Here is a 19,413-nt window from a genome sequence, read left to right on the forward strand (position 1 = left end):
TTGGTCATACAGATCATTCGAAACTGCAGTGTGTTTACCTATCTCGGTATACCTATACCTATCTTTTTTTCTCTGGTGCTGTTTTGCAGTGTTGGTAAATTCACCACTTAATTTTGACTTAAAATATGTCGTTGTAACTTGCGTTATTGAGAGTGTAGCAAGTAATATTATTACACAAAGTTGATTAGCAATGTGTTATACTACTGCGTTACAGCACAAAATAATGTATTACTGTAATATTGTTACTTTGTAAAGCGTTACTCCCAACACTGAAAATAACTGCCTTTAAATAAAGCCACATGCAGCATAACATCGCTGTTTTTTGGTCTCCTCCTGGACTGAAGCACAGACTCTACTCTTCAGCACAGTGGTGACCCACAAAACTTACCCTACAGAACATTAAACACTAACCAATCTCCCAAGATTTCAGCATCTTCTCTTATTACAAACCAGTCTGACTTTATTTCATACAAAACTTCTTATTGAGAATGAACTGGTTTAGATGTTGATGTTTTATTGAAAATAGTTTGAATGTTGTGGAGATAAGTGTTTGCTTTATTTGGGCTGTTGACCCTTGACCTTTTACTTTTTAAAATGAGATTTTCTCTGGCTGCTATAACTGTGTGTTTATAAAGCACATTAGTTATTTAAAAAACTTCTAGAGAAAATCTGATCAGATGAAGTTTGTTACATATTGGTGATGATTCAGTTATTGTGTAGTGGTCTGAATTACTGATCATATCTAGTTTTTAATCTGTGTGTGTTGCAATTTTTGCGTTATTGTAGTCACAGAATACTACTGCCTGCTTTGTTAAATTTCAAACAATCTTAAGGAGCTTGATTGGCTGCTTCAGGTGTATTTGATTGTGGTTGTAGCTAAACTCTTCAGGATAGTGAGTCACCAGGAACAGGGTTAAAGACCTCTGATATAGACACACAGACATCAGTCAAGAATCTGTATATGAACCGCAAACAATGGTGACAAACAGATTATTTAGATGAGCCGATCAACTCTGATCAAGTACTCCAGAGTACAGTCTGGATGATGGGGCGGGGCGGGACGACACATTGGGGTGGGGCAACACGTGTCGCTCAGCTTATTGGTTTAGAGAAGTATGACGCTTTAGGCAGGCTTGGAACACAGAATTACGAAGAGTGGTGCATTACGGCCAAAAAACCCCCCCAAAAAACAGCTGAGATAAACAGTACCTCTGCTATATATATATATATATATATATATATATATATGTATGTATATGTATATACACACACACACACATATATATATATATATATATATTAGTTTTTTTAATTTTTTTTTTTTAAAGTTTACACGCCAATAAAACACAAACAATGGTCAAGTGGATGTGCTTTAAATTTCAATTGAACGAATGAATGAATACGAGTGAAGCGCATATTGGATGTCATCAGTCTCTGAATAATCCCATATGAAATCCATGATCCATTAGAATCTCTATGAAAAATGTAAACTCAGAATATAAAATTATATTCGCTGTTCACACTTTGAATTTTAATTTATAGAACTACAGTAGGCATAACTGTAAGATGCAGAATTATTTAAATGAAGAAAACAAGTTTACCATTACTTACCATTTCCACTTCAGCACTTTTATTAATTTAAATCAGGAATATGTTTCCTGCAGCAAAAAAAACCTGAGAACAAAACCCTGCACACAAATCTTCGGCATAAAAGCACAGCAGTTCGCCTCGTTTGCCTCTCCCTCTATAACCAGGTGAATGGGACTTAAAGAGGGCTTGGCACTCTATGCATTTGCTGATGCAGTACATTCGTCTGTACTCATCCTGGTAGCCCTGTGAGAACCTCTTCTAGTTGACCATACCTTAGAATGTAAAAACAAAATCCATGAAGTATAAACATCTCAACATAATTTTTAACTGGAAAAATTTGCACTAAAGAAAAAAGACAAAAAAAGTACTATCCAGCCAGTGTGGTGCTTTGGTGGAACATGAACAGAAATAATAGATTTATCTAAAGTGGAAAAAACAAAGTACAGATTTATTTATTTTTTGTACGACACTAGGATATGCCGTAGTGATCAAGTCACATTCGATTCTTGTACAACACGTTAAACGTAAATTATTAGGACTGGGTATTACGACCAATTTGGCGATTAGATATGATTTTTATTTATATGGATTCAATTCGATATTAATTAATTATCAGTATTTCACTTAAAATGTTTGTTTTGCAGAGATGGAATCCATATATTTTAATATAATTGCTGGTAACTGAAAACCTCATTCTTAGCTACATTACTGAAATATACATTTTGAAACAGAGATGGTTAGGTGTATATTCATTTAGATGGCTGCAAAACACAGCATGCAGTCAGTCAGAACTTTCTCAGATCAATATTGCTTCGTTAAATTGAAGATCGATTAAAATTGGAGAATCGATATTTTACCCAGCCCTAATATTTCTATAAATTTACAGAACAATTTTACTCACCTCGTACAGCCATTACCGTTTTGCTTGTTTCAGTGCAAACTGCCCCCTGCTGTGGCGGAGGAACATTTCAAATAATTTACCTTGTATGTCGCCCCGCCCCATTGTCCAGACTGCACTCTGGTGTTACTCACTCTGAATGTCACAAAACAAGCTACTAAAGTCACAAAACGTTTTTTGTTGATTGTCACCATTGTTAAGATTCATGCATTGATTCTCATGTTTGCGTATACAGATTCAGAAGACTAATCATTTGAAACTGTAAAGAGTCTACTTATATTTGTGTACACTCACAATATTAACAAAACGTGGTGTTTTTGTAAAATAAAGAAAACAATGGCTTTCTGGATGTGCTTTCTGTGGTCGCTGTCTCCATGAACTAGAGCATAGCACAAAAATTAAACTCAGTGTATAGCCTGCTTGCCTTACAGACATGAAAAACAAATCTAGAGAAAGCCTGAAATGTCTACTTTTAAAGAAGCCCATTCAAACTGAAAACAAAAACTTAATGATTGTGTATTAAAGGTGCATTTCTCTCTAAACACTGTACTGTGGAGATGGCGGGTCAGCATCGTGATTTTAAACTCTTTGAGAAATACTCGTAGTGCAAAAAGTTATGACTCATGAAATTGATTCCTAATTTCTGTTATGTTTTTCTCAGTATCATCAGCAAGAAGAGAAAGAGAGCAGCTTCTTCACCGCAGCCCCCTGATCACAATGATGAATCAGTGCCCTTTGATCCTGTGTGAGTATATTCATGTAGAGTGAGACGTTCAACACAAGAACAAATACACAGAAATAACAAAAGAGAAATATGTTTTTATTTTATTTTTGCAATAAAGACAGAAAAAGGGGTAGACAGAAAAAGTTACACTATTGTGGACCAATAGTTAGTCAGTCAGTCAGCTAGCAATCGATTGGTAATTTAAATAAAACTTTAAATAAAGCCACATGCAGCATAACATCGCTGCTTCTTGGTCTCCTCCTGGACTGAAGCACAGACTCTACTCTTCAGCACAGTGGTGACCCACAAAACTTACCCTACAGAACATTAAACACTAACCAATCTCCCAAGATTTCAGCATCTTCTCTTATTACAAACCAGTCTGACTTTATTTCATACAAAACTTCTTATTGAGAATGAACTGGTTTAGATGTTGATGTTTTATTGAAAATAGTTTGAATGTTGTGGAGATAAGTGTTTGCTTTATTTGGGCTGTTGACCCTTGACCTTTTACTTTTTAAAATGAGATTTTCTCTGGCTGCTATAACTGTGTGTTTAAAAAGCACATTAGTTATTTAAAAAACTTCTAGAGAAAATCTGATCAGATGAAGTTTGTTACATATTGGTGATGATTCAGTTATTGTGTAGTGGTCTGAATTACTGATCATATCTAGTTTTTAATCTGTGTGTGTTGCAATTTTTGCATTATTGTAGTCACAGAATACTACTGCCTGCTTTGTTAAATTTCAAACAATCTTAAGGAGCTTGATTGGCTGCTTCAGGTGTATTTGATTGTGGTTGTAGCTAAACTCTTCAGGATAGTGAGTCACCAGGAACAGGGTTAAAGACCTCTGATATAGACACACAGACATCAGTCAAGAATCTGTATATGAACCGCAACAATGGTGACAAACAGATTATTTAGATGAGCCGATCAACTCTGATCAAGTACTCCAGAGTACAGTCTGGATGATGGGGCGGGGCGACACATTGGGGTGGGGCAACACGTATCGCTCAGCTTATTGGTTTAGAGAAGTATGACGCTTTAGGCAGGCTTGGAACACGGAAGTACGAAGAGTGGTGCATTACGGCCATATATATATATTAGTTTTTTTATTTTTTTATTTTTTTAAATTTTACATGCCAATAAAACACAAACAATGGTCAAGTGGATGTGCTTTAAATTTCGATTGAACGAATGAATGAATACGAGTGAAGCGCATATTGGATGTCATCAGTCTCTGAATAATCCCGTATGAAATCCATGATCCATTAGAATCTCTATGAAAAATGTTGGTAGGTAATTTTTATAATTATATGTTTTCTATGGGCGAACATGCAGTAGTTTAACCTAATTTATGCTCTTATATCCCCAAACTAATTTAAAGGCCTCTGATCGACCTCAATCAAGGCTTATCATCTGAAAATTAAAACATACATTTTAGCAGCTTGTACATGGCTACTCACTATATATTTTTTATTTTTTATTTTTTTGTAGAGCTTGGAAGCTGTTAGCGCATCGAGGTGACAGCGCTGTCACTGGGATTTTTTTTCCCCTTTTTTTTGTGTTCTCTTTTTTTTAACAGCAAATATTACACTAAAATGAAAATTTAACAGTCTCTTTGTTAAATGAAGCTGATTTGTTAAATGGTCCTCTTGTGTCTATTCTCTTTTTTGTCTAATTACTAGGGATGCAACAATACAGTTAGTCCACGGTTCAATACGTACCTCGGTTTTTAGCCATGGTTTTCGGTTCGGTTCAGATATCTTACCAATTCAGTGTTTTTTTTTTTTTGGCAACAAATTAACAAAATACTTCCTCAGATCTCTGTACATTGAAAAAAGCGTGGTTTAGTATATGTCTGCTTATTTTTTTTCTTTTGAGAGAAGTTTTATTTTTTCGATTTTTACGCAAAATAGAATGGGTTTCATTCATACTGGACGCTAGAGGGCGCCCTCGAGCAGTAAATCCACATATGCGTCAAAGTAGCAGCACTTATTATGTTCTGTTCCGGCTTCTCTAATGTGGATAAAGGCATCGCTATTGCTGTGAGTCTGTGACTTGATAAAAATATATAACGTTAAACGTCTTAAATGATGAAATGTAAGGACAATAAACACTTGTCTGCAATAATATATGGTTTATCTGTGTTCTTCAAGCCATCTCGTGTATTTTCATAAGCCATTGCTAATCGACATACATTGAATATGAGCATGGAATTTATCTTCTGCCTCATTATGTGATAAGAATCCATATCAGATCACATAAGGAAGTTATTTCAAACATTCGACTGATGTTGTGAATTAAAAAGTTATAATGTTTTTTTTTTATAACTGTTGTTTTTATAACTCTTTTGTTGGACAACAGGTTTAGAAAGGCTTATCACTGCATGTCATTAGAATAGAGGATGCTCTGCCTGTGTTGCTTTTTCAAATATAAGCTGAGAAACGTTTTCTAATTTCAGCACGTGAAATCGCGGGCAAACATACAGCAAATTCCGAGATAAATAAAACAAGTTAGTTATTTAAATGCAAAAAAAGAAAAACCGTAATTTACAAGCGCGTATTGAACCGTGGAGGTCGTACCGAACGGTTCAATATTATATTGAGAATTGCACATCCCTACTAATTACACAAAAATTAAGACACACAGTGGGAATTCTGCATAAGAGTAATTTTGGCAGTGATATGAAGGATCTGTTGGCCACAGTAGAATGATTATATTCAAAATGATCCTATGAATTGAACACTTTCTAAATGTGGTTGTGGTATCATTTTAAATAAGATTATATAATAATATAGACATTAAAATATTTTCTCTATTTTGATAAAGCTTTGTTTTTGTCTTTCTGTTCATCTTAATGTATTTTCAGTGGTGGGAGAGCTGATCAGAAGAGATATGTGTCCTGTCAGACCTGCACATCCTCTTACTGTCACTGTCACATCAGTCATCATGACACAGAAGCAGATCTGCAGCTCAATTCTCACCAACCAGTGTATGATGATCTGCAGAGAGTCAAAGACCAGCACAAAACCAGCATGAAGAACAAGTATAAGACCTTATTTGAGGGAATCAAACTACAAGAGAATCAAACCCTCCTGAACAGGATTTACACACAGCTGTTCATCATAGAGGGAGAGAGTGAAGGGGTGAATGAAGAACATGAGGTGCTGCAGATGGAGAAAAGTTACAGGACACTCCAAGACACTCCAATCAACTGCAATGACATCTTTAATCCTTTACCTGAACAAGGATATGAGGAGATGAGAAGAGAGAAGAAAGACAAAATAAAGACCAAAATAAAGACTGTTCTTACTAAAGGCATCGCTGGAATTGGAAAAACCGTCTCTGTGCAGAAGTTCATTCTGGACTGGGCTGAGGGAAAAGTCAATCAGGATGTAGATTTCATGTTTGTGCTTACATTTCGAGAGCTGAACTTAATTAAAGATCATAAGTACAGTCTTCACAGATTTCTGCTTGACTTTCATCCTGAGCTTCAAGATCTGGACTCACGGATTTATAATGAATGTAAAGTTGTGTTCATCTTTGATGGTCTGGATGAAAGCAGAATTCCATTATCATTTTCAGACAGTCAGAAAGTTTCTGATGTGACTGAGATTTCATCAGTGGGTGTGTTGATGTCAAACCTCATGAGAGGAGATCTGCTTCTCTCTGCTCTCATCTGGATCACCACCAGACCAGCAGCAGCCAATCAGATCCCCTCTAAATACATCAACCGTGTGACAGAAATTCAGGGATTCAGTGACACTCAGAAGGAGGAATATTTCAGGAAGAGAATCAGTGATGAGCATCAAGCCAGCAGAATCATCTCACACATCAGAAGAGCAAGAAGCCTCCACATCATGTGTCACATACCCGTCTTCTGCTGGATCTCAGCTACTGTGCTTCAAAACCTCCTGAAACAAGATCTCAGTGCAGAAATCCCTCAAACTCTGACTGAAATGTACATCTACTTCCTGCTCATTCAAACACGTATGAGGAACCAGAAGTATGAAGAGAGGGATCCAGAGAAACTCCTGCAGTCCAACAGAGAAGTGATTGTGAAACTTGCTGAAGTAGCTTTCAATCAGCTGATGAAGGGCAATGTAATCTTTTATGAGGAGGACCTGAGAGAGAGCGGCATAGACGTCACTGATGCCTCAGTGTATTCTGGGATTTGCACTGAGATCTTTAGGGAGGAATCTGTGATTAATCACAGGAAGGTTTACAGCTTTGTACATCTGAGTTTTCAGGAGTTTTTTGCAGCACTGTATGTGTTTTACTGCTATTTACACAAGAACAGTGAGATTCTGAAAATGTTCCTGACAGGAAAGTCTAGAGCTCAGTGTGAGAATGTTACTCTGGATGAGTTTCTGAAGGGAGCAATGAATAAAGCCTTGGTGAGTAAAAATGGACACTTGGATCTTTTCCTTCGATTTCTTCATGGCATCTCACTGGAGTCCAATCAGAGACTCTTACAGGATGTACTGATACACACAGAGAACAACCCAGAGAGCATCAAGAAAATAATCCAAAACCTCAAAGAAGATCAACAAAAAGATGTCAGCCCTGACAGATGGATGAATCTGTCACACTGCTTGATTGAGATGAAGGATAACTCTGGTCTTGAAGAAGTGCAGGCATTTTTAAACTCCAAAACAAATGATAAAAATCTTACACTTGCACAGTGCTCAACTTTGGCCAGCATGATCCTGATGTCAGAGGAGGTGCTGGATGAGTTAGACCTTAAACAGTACAACATCAAATCAAATGAGGGCAGATGGAGACTGTTACCTGCTGTGAGGAACTGCAGAAAAGCTTTGTAAGTGTGAAAAACTGAACACAATTATATTTAACAAGGTTCAACACAAGCTGTAATAGAAGGGGTTTGTATTCACAGTCATACATGTTAATTACTGCACTGAGTGATGTTTTCATTCTCAAGCAATCAATGCTATTATATATATATATATATATATATATATATATATATATATATATATATATATATATATATAATTATTATTATTTATTTGTTTTTTAGATTTGTAGAATGGAAAAAATAGCTTAGTGCTTTGTCAGCATAACCAGTAAATGCAGTCCAACTCTGTGGTGATTCAACTCCAGTCCTGGAGGGCCAGTGTCCTGCTGAGTTTAGCTCTAACCCTAACCAGATAGTCTCAATTAATCTCAGTGTTCAGATCTACATGCAATTTACAGCTATGATGTACATAATGTACATTTAATTATTTCATGTGCTTGTTTTAATTTTTGGTCCTTTTTTTAGGAACAGACCAGAGAGTAAATGTTAAAGTCACATGATCTTATATGGTAAAGTTTAAGGCAGTACTTTTCAAACGTGTCCTTGGTAGCCCAGCAGTGCACATTTTGTATGTTTCCCTCATCCAAAACATCTGATTTAACTCATCTGCTCATTAATAGAGTCTCCATGACTTGAATTGAATTGTGGTGTGACTGATGAGGGAGGCATCCAAAATGTGCAATGATATGGAATCACCAGGGCAGGTTTTGAGAAGCACTGAACTAAAGTGGGGACATCAGCACGCCAGCATGCCTTTTAACCAGAGTCCTTGTTGTTTTCAGTTTGGCAGGCTGTAATCTCACTGACCAGCACTGTGAAATTCTGGCTTCTGTTCTGCAATCACCAAAGAACACCCTGAGAGAGCTGGACCTGAGTAACAATCATCTGCAGGATTCAGGAGTGAAACTGCTCACTGCTGGACTGAAAAGTCCAAACTGTCAACTCAACATATTGAGGTTTGTGTTTCACACTGATTAAGGTTATGTTCACACTTGGCATGTTTTTTTAAACTGCCAGTGTCTGTTTTACATTATAATCCTATGGAGTAAATCGTGTTTTCAAAAAAGTCCTGAGCGCTTTTTTAAACACCATCGCCGGCGTCTTTTTCTGCAGCTCAGAGTGCCTTTTCAAGTTGAAAAAAGATTGACTTTTCTGAAAGAAACACTCTACGTCAAGTGCCTTTTTGACAGCTGACCAATGACAAGCAAGTAGCCAAAACTGATGTTTCCATAACAAGAAGAACAGCAAGAAAAATGTAGAAAGTGCCGGTAGATAGACTTTTATTTTATTGTTGTGAACCGACATGCTCCTCCCCGTTAACTTCTAAAACCAACGTGCGACTCCGATAGCCTTGTGAGCAGCGCGTCGACGTAAACATCGTTAGCTTTGGGCGTTCCTTTTTTCAGTCCCGACTCACAGACCCTTCTCGATCGCGTCCCCCTTCTCTCTCTTCCACTTCGCTTCCTGTCTAAATACTGCCCTATCAAATAAAACACCAGCACAATAGCGAGCTTCCTCTTTTCTCGACATTCATACGGTTGCATCTGTTGTTACAGCAACAAAAGATGCCCTCGGCTGCAACGCTGACATAATCTTTTTTGTTTTAACTAAAAAAGCGCCCTTGTCAACTTTTTCTTGTCAAAAAAGACACCAAGTGTGAACATAGCCTGAATGTGTGATTTCAACAATTATAGACAACCTGTCAAGCAAGTTTAGAAGAAAACATTTTGGGAAACTGTTCTGCATTTTTAAACTAAATCACAGCAACGTACATCTGTGAAGGACGCAGACTGCCAAATATTCACAACAATTAGCCAGCCAAAAACCACGACTATTAATACAGAGCATTCAGTTGAGGAAGGTCAAAAACAGAACAGAAAATAGCCTATTACATTTAAATTGTTTTTTTTTTTATGTAAAAATCTTGATAACATTACAAGTGGACCTTAGAGAACAGTATAAAATGAAAAACAGAAGCAGTTCATGACCCCTTTAAAACTTTCAGACAAGGCCTTGTCACATTAAATTTTGTCATTGTAGTACATTGTACAATGCTAATATATTTCTGTCATAACTTTAAGTTAAATTGAACTTTTATTTTGTTGGGTTGTAGAGGACCTTTGAGTTTCAGAATGTATTTGACAGTGTTTTTCCTCAAATAAAACTAGAAAATGTTTATTTAGGTTTTCTCATAGAGCAGCTCTGGTGATGTTCATGTAGACGCTGAAAACACCATTAGTGTCATGCACACATACTTCAGTATGTAGTAGATAAAATGGCATCACTCAGAGACATACAAAAACAAGCAGATTATTTATATAGCCTAGCAGTCTCTTTGCGCTTTAATATTCACAGACACATATCATATATATTTTTGATTTATCCAGTCCACCAAATTGCACGTTTTACATGACATCCTCGTTATACTGTAAATTCCATGTTCACGACTGCACCGGGATTCCCTCTGCATCACCAAAATCATACGGCCTTAATTATAACTTGTTATAAATGTGACACACCTTTTTCTGCATGGAGGGATGGTGTCTGCGAATATGATCAAACATGTTGGATGTATTGCCTGCTTTTGCAGCCATTTTGTGTCCACTTCTTTCTGCAAATTGGATCCGTCCTCAAGGACAACCCCCCGGCCACTAGTATTTTCACCAGCTAAAAAATGGTTTAAAGTAAGTTATATCTTTTGATGTAGTGTGTCAGTAAAAAATATCGGTTTACATTTCCAAACATTCTGTTTGCCATTAATTGTAATAATCTAGTGAGATTTTTGTTTGCACAAGGAATCTGACAACAGCCAGTGCTCCACACTGAGATCTGTTCTCACCATCATCCAGTCTGTCTCTGGAATGACATGAAGAAACAGAAAGACTGAGACAGACTAAATCCAGAAGAACTGTGGCAACATCTCCAAGATGTTTCAAGAAAGATACCTGCAAAGCTACCTGAAAAACTATGCACAAGTGCACATAGGGCAAAAGCTGCTTTAAACGCAAAGGATGGTCACAACAAATGCTTATTTATTTTAGTTAATAGAAGTTTTTTTGGTAAAGAAAATCTTTTTATGACAGTTTTTGACAGCATCCTCATTTTATGTGCCTAACTGGCTAAAACTGTAGCTTTGTAGGTACAGATCTGGCCACTGAGAATGCGTCTTTTTTCACGCGGCATCCTGCAATTCGTCACGCGTGATCACGGAGCTCCCTGCAGGCGCTATTTCAGATTTTTTGTAAACGTTGTGCTTCACACAATATCCACCAGGTGGCGCAAGGAACAACATTCTGTAGTTAAACACCACGGCCAGGGCCGTGTTAACCATTGGGCTAGGCGGGGCTAAAGCCCTGGGGTCCGAGCAAGGAGGGGGGGCCGTGATTGGCTGTGGAGTAAATTTACAGGCCATGTCAGCGAAGATCGCCAAAGCGCCACCACCCCTCGCACATGTTAGAAGCTTTTCCATAAATTACATATTACCATTACAGATTAAAACGTCACGTTTGAATTTGGTTTACCAATTAAAATGCATTTATTGTGTATTTTACTTTTGAAGGACCATGCACGAATTTATCAGGTGATCGCTTCACCAAATGTCCGCATTCAACTCTCTTCACTTCGTTCTGGAATAATCTGAAAATAGCTACGCAATAGAACAATCTTCGATAATTAAAAATAAAAAAAAAAATATATATAATAATAATAGTAATAGAACACACCATTGTAAAGGGGGGCTGAGTTAGTCAAATCCCCAGCTAGGTTATTTTAGTGTTGTGGCATTTAAGCATTGTGGTTTAAAAACAAATGTAACTGTTCAGGGATGGCAAGGCAGAATTTATTTTAGCAAAATTACGGTTACATGTTACGTGATAAGCGCACTGCGCACCTGCTTATACTACTGTTTCAGCTATTAAAATGGCTCCGTTTTTATGTAATGGCAGCGTGATTTCATTTCATTTTATTTTTTCTTAAGTTAATTCAGAAAAACGTTATTTGTTCGCTAAATTTACGTTTTTGTTTTTAAAAGTAACGACCAAGCGGCCAGCGGAAGACTGATCATAGTCTGTTTGATCAATTTTGCCTTCTCAAATCATCATGACTTGCCTAAAATAAAAGCAATAAATATAAAACAGTTCAGGTATAAAAGAATGTTATAATATTTAAACCTAGATAAATGTGTGCTATAAGGCGCATCTCCAATCATTTGTGCGGAGAGTGGAAGCTGAAGCCGCTTTGCAGGACATGGAGGCGCCAGCGCAATTACTCGCATTTTTTTCAGTGGAAATAATTTAAAAATATTCCGTAATTTTTGCTCATAAAGGTAAGAGTAATACATTATTCGGAACTATAAAGTGTCTACTTTTATTTGTGTGCACTCACAATATCAACAAAACGTTAGGAGTGCTTTTATTTATAAAATAAAGAAAACAAACATGATGTGCTTTCTGTGGTCCCAACAGGAGCGCTTCACAAAAATAAATAGAAACTCAGCGAATACATACCTGACAGACATGATAAATATATCTATAGAAAGCTTTAAATTATTACTTAACGAAATAAATCAAAAACAAAATCCCTTTCATTACATAATCTGCTAATTTATATAAACATATTATTTACATTATTTTACATTATTTAAACATATAAACGTGCTATTTGTATTATTTGTAAACGCACACTTTATTGTGCTTTCCGCATGCATGGTCGATATGTTGGCTACTATAGGCTATAGCTAGTCAAGTCAGCATGCTGATTTAATTAGTCTTACTAAAAGTAAATTAAAAACAACAAATTGAGTGATGCAAAAGTGATCATTCATGCATATTTTCATAAAGTACATTTTGTTTTCGACTTGACAGTTTATTTCAGTTCCGCATTTCAAGCTGCTTAATGTAGCCTAGCCTAGTTGGACAATGTTTCTATTCTATTCTACTATTATGACAATAAATAAATCGTATGCTATTTATATATATATAAATTAAGTGTATGCGCCGGCGTGCTCGTCCAAGGCTAATTTATCATGTCAGAATTAAACCCCTATTTTAGAAGAATGCCACTCTGTCAGGCGTCCCACAACTCTTATTTATAAACGTCTATATTTTATACCAAATAAATGAAGTCATGGTCGAGATGTTGCTCTGAATTTTTTTTTTGCCTTTTTTTTGGCTGAAATGTATTTTATAATTTCCATATCATTTTATTTTTAAGTGTTTTGAATGTATTTCTCCTTTTTTTTTTTTTTTGCCTATTTTATAATATTTGCTTGAATCTTTAAGGGTGTATTTTGATGTTTCATTTTGAAGGGCTTTGAGATGTTACATTTAAAGGCGCGAGAAATTAAGAATTATATTATTATTATTATGAAATTATTAAATCAGCTAGCTGTAGTTTTCTTATTTAAATTACTTAAATATATGAATGTTAATGTCATTAAAATCTGCCTCCCAGTGCTGTTATGTGAATATGAGGCGAATATGGAAACACTGATTCCTGCTGAATGACATAGGGCTTTTGTTTCACTTTAAATTAATTCGTTTTTGGCTTGACATTTATATAGCCTGAATACTGTTAACTTTAGACAATTTGAATGCAACTTAAGCGAACGCAATTTCAGCGAATGTTGCTTGGGCACTTTCCCATTGAGAATGGGTAACAAATTTAGATCGGTCGTGAGCCCTGTGTCTCACGATGTTTGGGCCCCCAACCCCCGTCTTAGGTTTTGCAACCCTTGAAAGTCCAAGAATTAACCTCAATTAATTTAATTGTTAATGAGAGGGGGTTGTTTGTAGGCATTGCCAAAACTGGCCAAACCACCTTCCACCTCCCCCACCCTATGAATAAAGGTGAGAAGAGCAGGCTTGGCTAGAATTGGGTGCAAGTAAGATGCTTTAGGCTGAAATGTCCAGCAGACAAGCGATATGCATATTTATACTTAATAAATAAATAATAATCATTTAGACTTTTTTTTTATTGAAAAATGTAAAACATTTAGGCCTAATTAATCAAATTAAAGTGACAAAGTAAAAAAAAAATAGTTGAAGAAAATGTTCTTTTAGAATTACATCTTTTCTCAGGTAGAATGAATGTTTCATGCCTTTTGGTTTTTTTTTTTTTTTTTTTGCTTCATGATCAGTAAGTTGCATTCGCCCAAACTGATTTTCCAAAATAAAAACGCCGACGGAGACAGTGAAGGTAATTCCTGTTAGCGCGAGTCCCGCTCGCTGTGAAGCCAGAGCAACCAGCAGAGGATTCCGCTTGGTCTTAAAGCCTTCCTTAAACGACTACGTTCACAATTAAAACAACAATTTGCGCAAAAATAATTATTATTTATTATTTGAAAATTTGTTATTCATATGGTCTGGTGGTCATATGGCGTATGCCTGCGAAAATGGGACAATTTGTGTTATAGCTTTCATACGTGGAGCTTCTTGATGCTTCAGAAAGCATAATGCCCCATAGCATTATATTTCAGCCCCAGTGGCATGACAGTTTAATAATAATAATAATATTGTCAAATATGGTATCATTTAAAAGAACCTCCACTTTCTTATCCATCCCATCACTTTTGCATTTATGTTACAAAGAAATAACATAATAAGGTCTGAATCTGAATTTTTTACTGGTTTTGCATTAATACATTTGTGTTGACGGGATAATTGTGTCTTCATGCAATGTATCGTATGTCTGAAAAGCCCCAAATCAGAAGAGACATCGATCAAACTCCTAGCCCAATCAAATGACGATTTATGCCTTTCCAAACATGAGAGAGGAGGGCGCAGTGAACGCGGAATGTGCACCGCCCCCTAGCGCGCTAGCTGCCAGCTCAATGCAGAGTCGGAAAATTATGTATTGTGAACAAATACAATAATAATTATAAATTATTCCACCCATGTGTTAAAATTTAGGGTGCTTTTCTAAAATGAGACCATTTTTATCACACACCCCACATTCCTGCTGCTGTTCCCAAATGCCAGAAATAAGATCTAAAGCATCTCTTAAATTAATCACACTAACATTATTACTTTTGTTGTAGATTATCTCGCTGTTCGGTAAATGAGGAAGGTTGTGCTGCTCTGGCATCAGCTCTGAGTTCAAACCTTTCACACCTGAGAGAGCTGGACCTGAGTAACAATGACCTGCAGGATTCAGGAGTGAAGCTACTCTCTGCTGGGCTGAAGAATCCAAATCAACTCAACATACTGAGGTTTGTGATTCATATTGATTTATATTTTAATAATAGTGTGTGTGTGAGAGAGAGAGAGAGAGAGAGAGAGACTACATACATTCTACTTTTGTAATTAAATAATCATTATTTGCATAAAAATAATTGCTCAATGTGTTAAACGTGTTAACAAAATAAACACAACCAAAAATTGACAGCGCTGTGAAAGCAGCAGTTAAAACACATCTGATTACAGAAATGTGGATGCTTTCACCAGCTCTGCAGTTCGGTGCTCCAGTAGTCAGGTCATGTTTATTTATTTAGGGCCAGATTTACTCAGCAGGGCAAATTAGCGTTAGACCGCAATTTCAATAAAAGTGCTGATGGGAGGGGAAATTCTGTATGTGATTTACTGACAATGCGCACATTAAAGAACAGAGCCGCAGGCAGATCATTTCCATAATAGATAAAATAATGCATGAAATAATGGCACAAATACCAGTTATTTGATGAGTAATTTTTCAAACGTTAGTAAATTGCATTGCATGATTAATTTAAATACACTCCTCCCATAAATTATGTGTCTGAAAGGAAAACTCCTAAAAATGCATATACAATAAGGTCAGGCACAAAAATAACTGTGCCCACGGCTTTTCAGTGCTAATTTTTCACTAGGCATCTTTAGTAAATCCAGACAGTACTATTTTAACACCAAAAGGCAGTTTGCATTGGCGCAAGCTGTTAGTAAACCTTGCCCATAGTTTAGAAGGCCTTAAATCAAGCATCTTTACAGTATTAAACATGAAAAAACAGAGTTAGTGTCACTTTCAGTTAGAATTAAGAACTTGATTTTCTGTTATAAAGCAACTCTATTGTGGAGCCAGCTAATAATAAAAAGTGGGAAAAATATTTAACTAAAGTGATAATTCAGTTTGCAGTGGTCAAAGCTTGATCTAGTTAAAGATCAAGCATGATTTAACATTGCTAGCATGTTTTAACATGTCGCTAGCATGTTACACACTGCTAACATGTTTCAAGAAACTACTAGCATGTAGCTGTTTTGATTATCTTAACCCTATAAGGTATTTTAAGAGAGATTATGTTGTGAAATAAAAGTTTATCCAAAAATAAAGCATCTTATCACTTACCTTTTTTTGTCTCATATCCATATGACTTACAAAAAGAGATGTTAGACAGAATGATGTGTTATTCGGTTACTTGTTCATATAGCTAATTAAATAGTGAATAAGAATTTCTCTGTCAAAAATTATATTATATTATATTATATTATATTATATTATATTATATACATTTTTTTTTTTTAAAATAAATTAATTGTAATTACATATGATTTTCATAAGCTGAAGTGATTACCTTTAGTCTAGTGATTTAACAGTGGTGGTAAGTAAAAGTATTGCCATTTAAGGTATAATTTACTTGAGTACAAATAAAAGTACTGAAAAATAATGACTCAAGTATGAGTAAAAACGTAGTTTGCTGAAAACATTTAGGGACTTTTAGGGAATCCCTGGAATACCCCCAAATCCACACATTTTGTGAGTTTCCCTAATCAAACACACCTTATTTAACTTATCAGCTTATTAGTAGAGACTTTAAGACTTGAAATGGTTTTGTCAGATGAGAGAAACATTGTAACGTGCAGTGTGCAACATGCATTCTGAAATTCTATATCTTAGATCAGTGAACATTCTATTATGCGATACTACGGTACATTATTGTGTAGTCTGCCTTATTAATTCCTCGATTAGCAACAGTCCTGCATTCAATGCAAGAGGTAATTACTAAGCATATAAACAGCAGTGATTACAGTGTTTTGTCTCTACAGCAGCAGCAAATAGTCTACTGTTGCTGACAGGGTTCAGCAACTAAGCATTGTGGATGAGAACATGAGAACATGTTAAAGTGAAATAGGGTTGGAAAGGTTACTTTTAAAATGTATTTCACTCAGATTACAAAATACATGATTTGAAAAGAGCCCAAACAGTACTTGATTGCTCGCAGACACACAACTTTCTGATGTGGATTTATTTCAGAGGCAGTAGTTGTTTGCATTTAGTGTAAATAGCAATAGATGCTGCTTACGCTAAGTGAAAATAATCATAAATTCTGTTCACACTATTGAAAAAAGCAGTATTTTCTTAGCAATATGCTATTTACACTAAGTACAAATAACAACAGATTATTTTTACACTATGTAAAAGCAATTCTTTGCAATAAATGTAGTAGTTATCAGATATTTGCACATCAGTGTTGTAGTACATTATAAAACGCTATGCAATAATAACATAGTGAGTGTAAATTATACCTAACCCACTAAACCCGATAAACACTTTATTATTAATCCTCTGGGGTCTGAGGTGATTTTGGGGCCCTTGAGATGTTTTGACATGCCCTGACATTTGTTCTTGTTTCAGCTACTTATAACATACTATTGGTCAACAAGATTTTTTTTTGTTGTTGTATTCAAACTGTGATACAATAATATGTGAGCAAGATGGATGTACATGGTACGTTTCAACAAAGTAGTTGAAATAAGGCCGTAAAACCCATACTGAATAGTTCTGAATAAGACTTTTGAGTAATCGGTCTTGTAACTTTTGATTAGTAATATGCATTGCTAACAACTTCATTTGGACAAGGCGATTAACTCAGGTTTTTTTTTTTTTTTTTGCACCCTCAGATTCCAGATTTTCAAATACTAGTTCTAGATCTCAGCCAAATCTTGTCCTATCTGAACAAACCATACATCTATGGAAAGCGTATTTGTTCAGCTTTCATATATGATATGTATAAATATCAATTTTAAAAAACTGACCCTTATGACTGGTTTTGAGTTCCAGGGTTACAAATAGGGACATTTATGTTTTTATAAATGTTGGGTGGGACTTGATTTTTAGTGATTGACCGATATTGATTATTATTATTTTTTTTATTATTATTATTACCGATACCAATTATTTGCATAATTATGTGCCCGTTAACCGATATGCAGAACTGATATTTATTGACTGTTATAAAGTAAATCAGTGACTGAGTGAAGTAAGTCCATACTTCACTTTGGTTTTTCCTCCATTCAGTCATTTAAAAAAGTGTTGAATATTAGCAGTCTTTCATGTTAAATTTAAACAATTAAAACATTTTATTTATAAAACGCATTGGCTGCAACACTAATAAGCAAAATAAATATAGAATGTAGAATGTTTTAAAATTGAGAAAATAAATTTGCAACTTTATTTTAAACTACAGTTTATAAGCTGTTTAATAGGCTAAAGAGTGAAGAATTCACTGGATAATGGTAATTCACTGAATAATATTCGCTTGAATATTGGAATATAACAAACAAAACATCATATCTTATTGCATTTCTCAACTGGTATGTTATATCAGAATTACTGTTATTGTTTTTGTCGTTCTATTCTAAAATGCCTGCTGACAGCGTGATTTATCTATGCATTTACATAGAAGTATACTCAAACTGTGATCACTGGCAAAGATAATAAATAATTTCCATAGAGTTGTATATATTTAGAAGTGTATTAGAAAAATAATGGTTATATAGTATATGTTAATATAATTGAGGGTGTTTTAAACAAGTGAATCTTGTTAAAAGTTAGATGCGATGGCCATCAGAGCATCAGCCCGTTGAGTGAACGTACAGCCCTGCATTTCAGCCCGAGCCCGGCAGGCCCCGACTTTTTTTTTACGTCCCTACGGCCGGGCTTCGGGCCAATTTTCACGTCATAGCTCAGACGCGGGCCAGCCTTCGCGTCTGTTTTAGGCTTCTCCTTATTTTTACATTTTTGATATCCACAATTTTTGGGGGAGTGAATGACGAGAGGAGAGCGGATCCATGTGCGAGCTTTTATTTGGACGAGACAGATACATGGTCGTGCAGGCAGGGTTAAACAACAGTAAACAGGAGTGTAGGAGGCGAAACGAGAGAATAGTCCAGGAAGACAAGGGATAGTCCGAAAAGGCAGGCGGCTAGACAGACGTAAACGAGAAAACCAGGCGGGAGATCCAAAAACCAGGAACTAGGAATACACTAGGAAATACAATAATACAATACGACAATTCAACAATCCGTGACATCAACTGGGGAAGTCCGGGCTTTATAGGAAGCCTGATTGGTCACGGGGGCTGACGCAATCAGTGCGGTGGAGGATGGGAGATGCAGTCCGAAGTGCAACGT

General features: G+C 35.9%; 1 protein-coding gene across 2 annotated transcripts in view; it reads left to right on the forward strand.

Moving 5' to 3' along the window:
- Positions 1 to 19,413, forward strand: part of LOC127162663 (NACHT, LRR and PYD domains-containing protein 12) — a 36,151-nt gene that overhangs the window by 7,362 nt on the left and 9,376 nt on the right. Inside the window, exons 3-7 of one of the 2 annotated variants that reach the window (XM_051105495.1) lie at positions 3,150 to 3,233; positions 6,086 to 8,035; positions 8,818 to 8,991; positions 10,626 to 10,719; positions 10,831 to 14,158. In XM_051105495.1, the coding sequence (XP_050961452.1) occupies positions 3,150 to 3,233; positions 6,086 to 8,035; positions 8,818 to 8,991; positions 10,626 to 10,719; positions 10,831 to 10,905 (2,377 nt within the window). In that variant the 3' untranslated portion in view covers positions 10,906 to 14,158. Of the gene's footprint in view, positions 1 to 3,149; positions 3,234 to 6,085; positions 8,036 to 8,817; positions 8,992 to 10,625; positions 10,720 to 10,830; positions 14,159 to 15,071; positions 15,243 to 19,413 lie in introns of those variants that run through there. The other variant, XM_051105493.1, reaches the window with a different exon arrangement.

This window comes from Labeo rohita, chromosome 3 (genome assembly GCF_022985175.1).
Source record: "Labeo rohita strain BAU-BD-2019 chromosome 3, IGBB_LRoh.1.0, whole genome shotgun sequence".
Taxonomy (NCBI): Eukaryota; Metazoa; Chordata; class Actinopteri; order Cypriniformes; family Cyprinidae; genus Labeo; species Labeo rohita.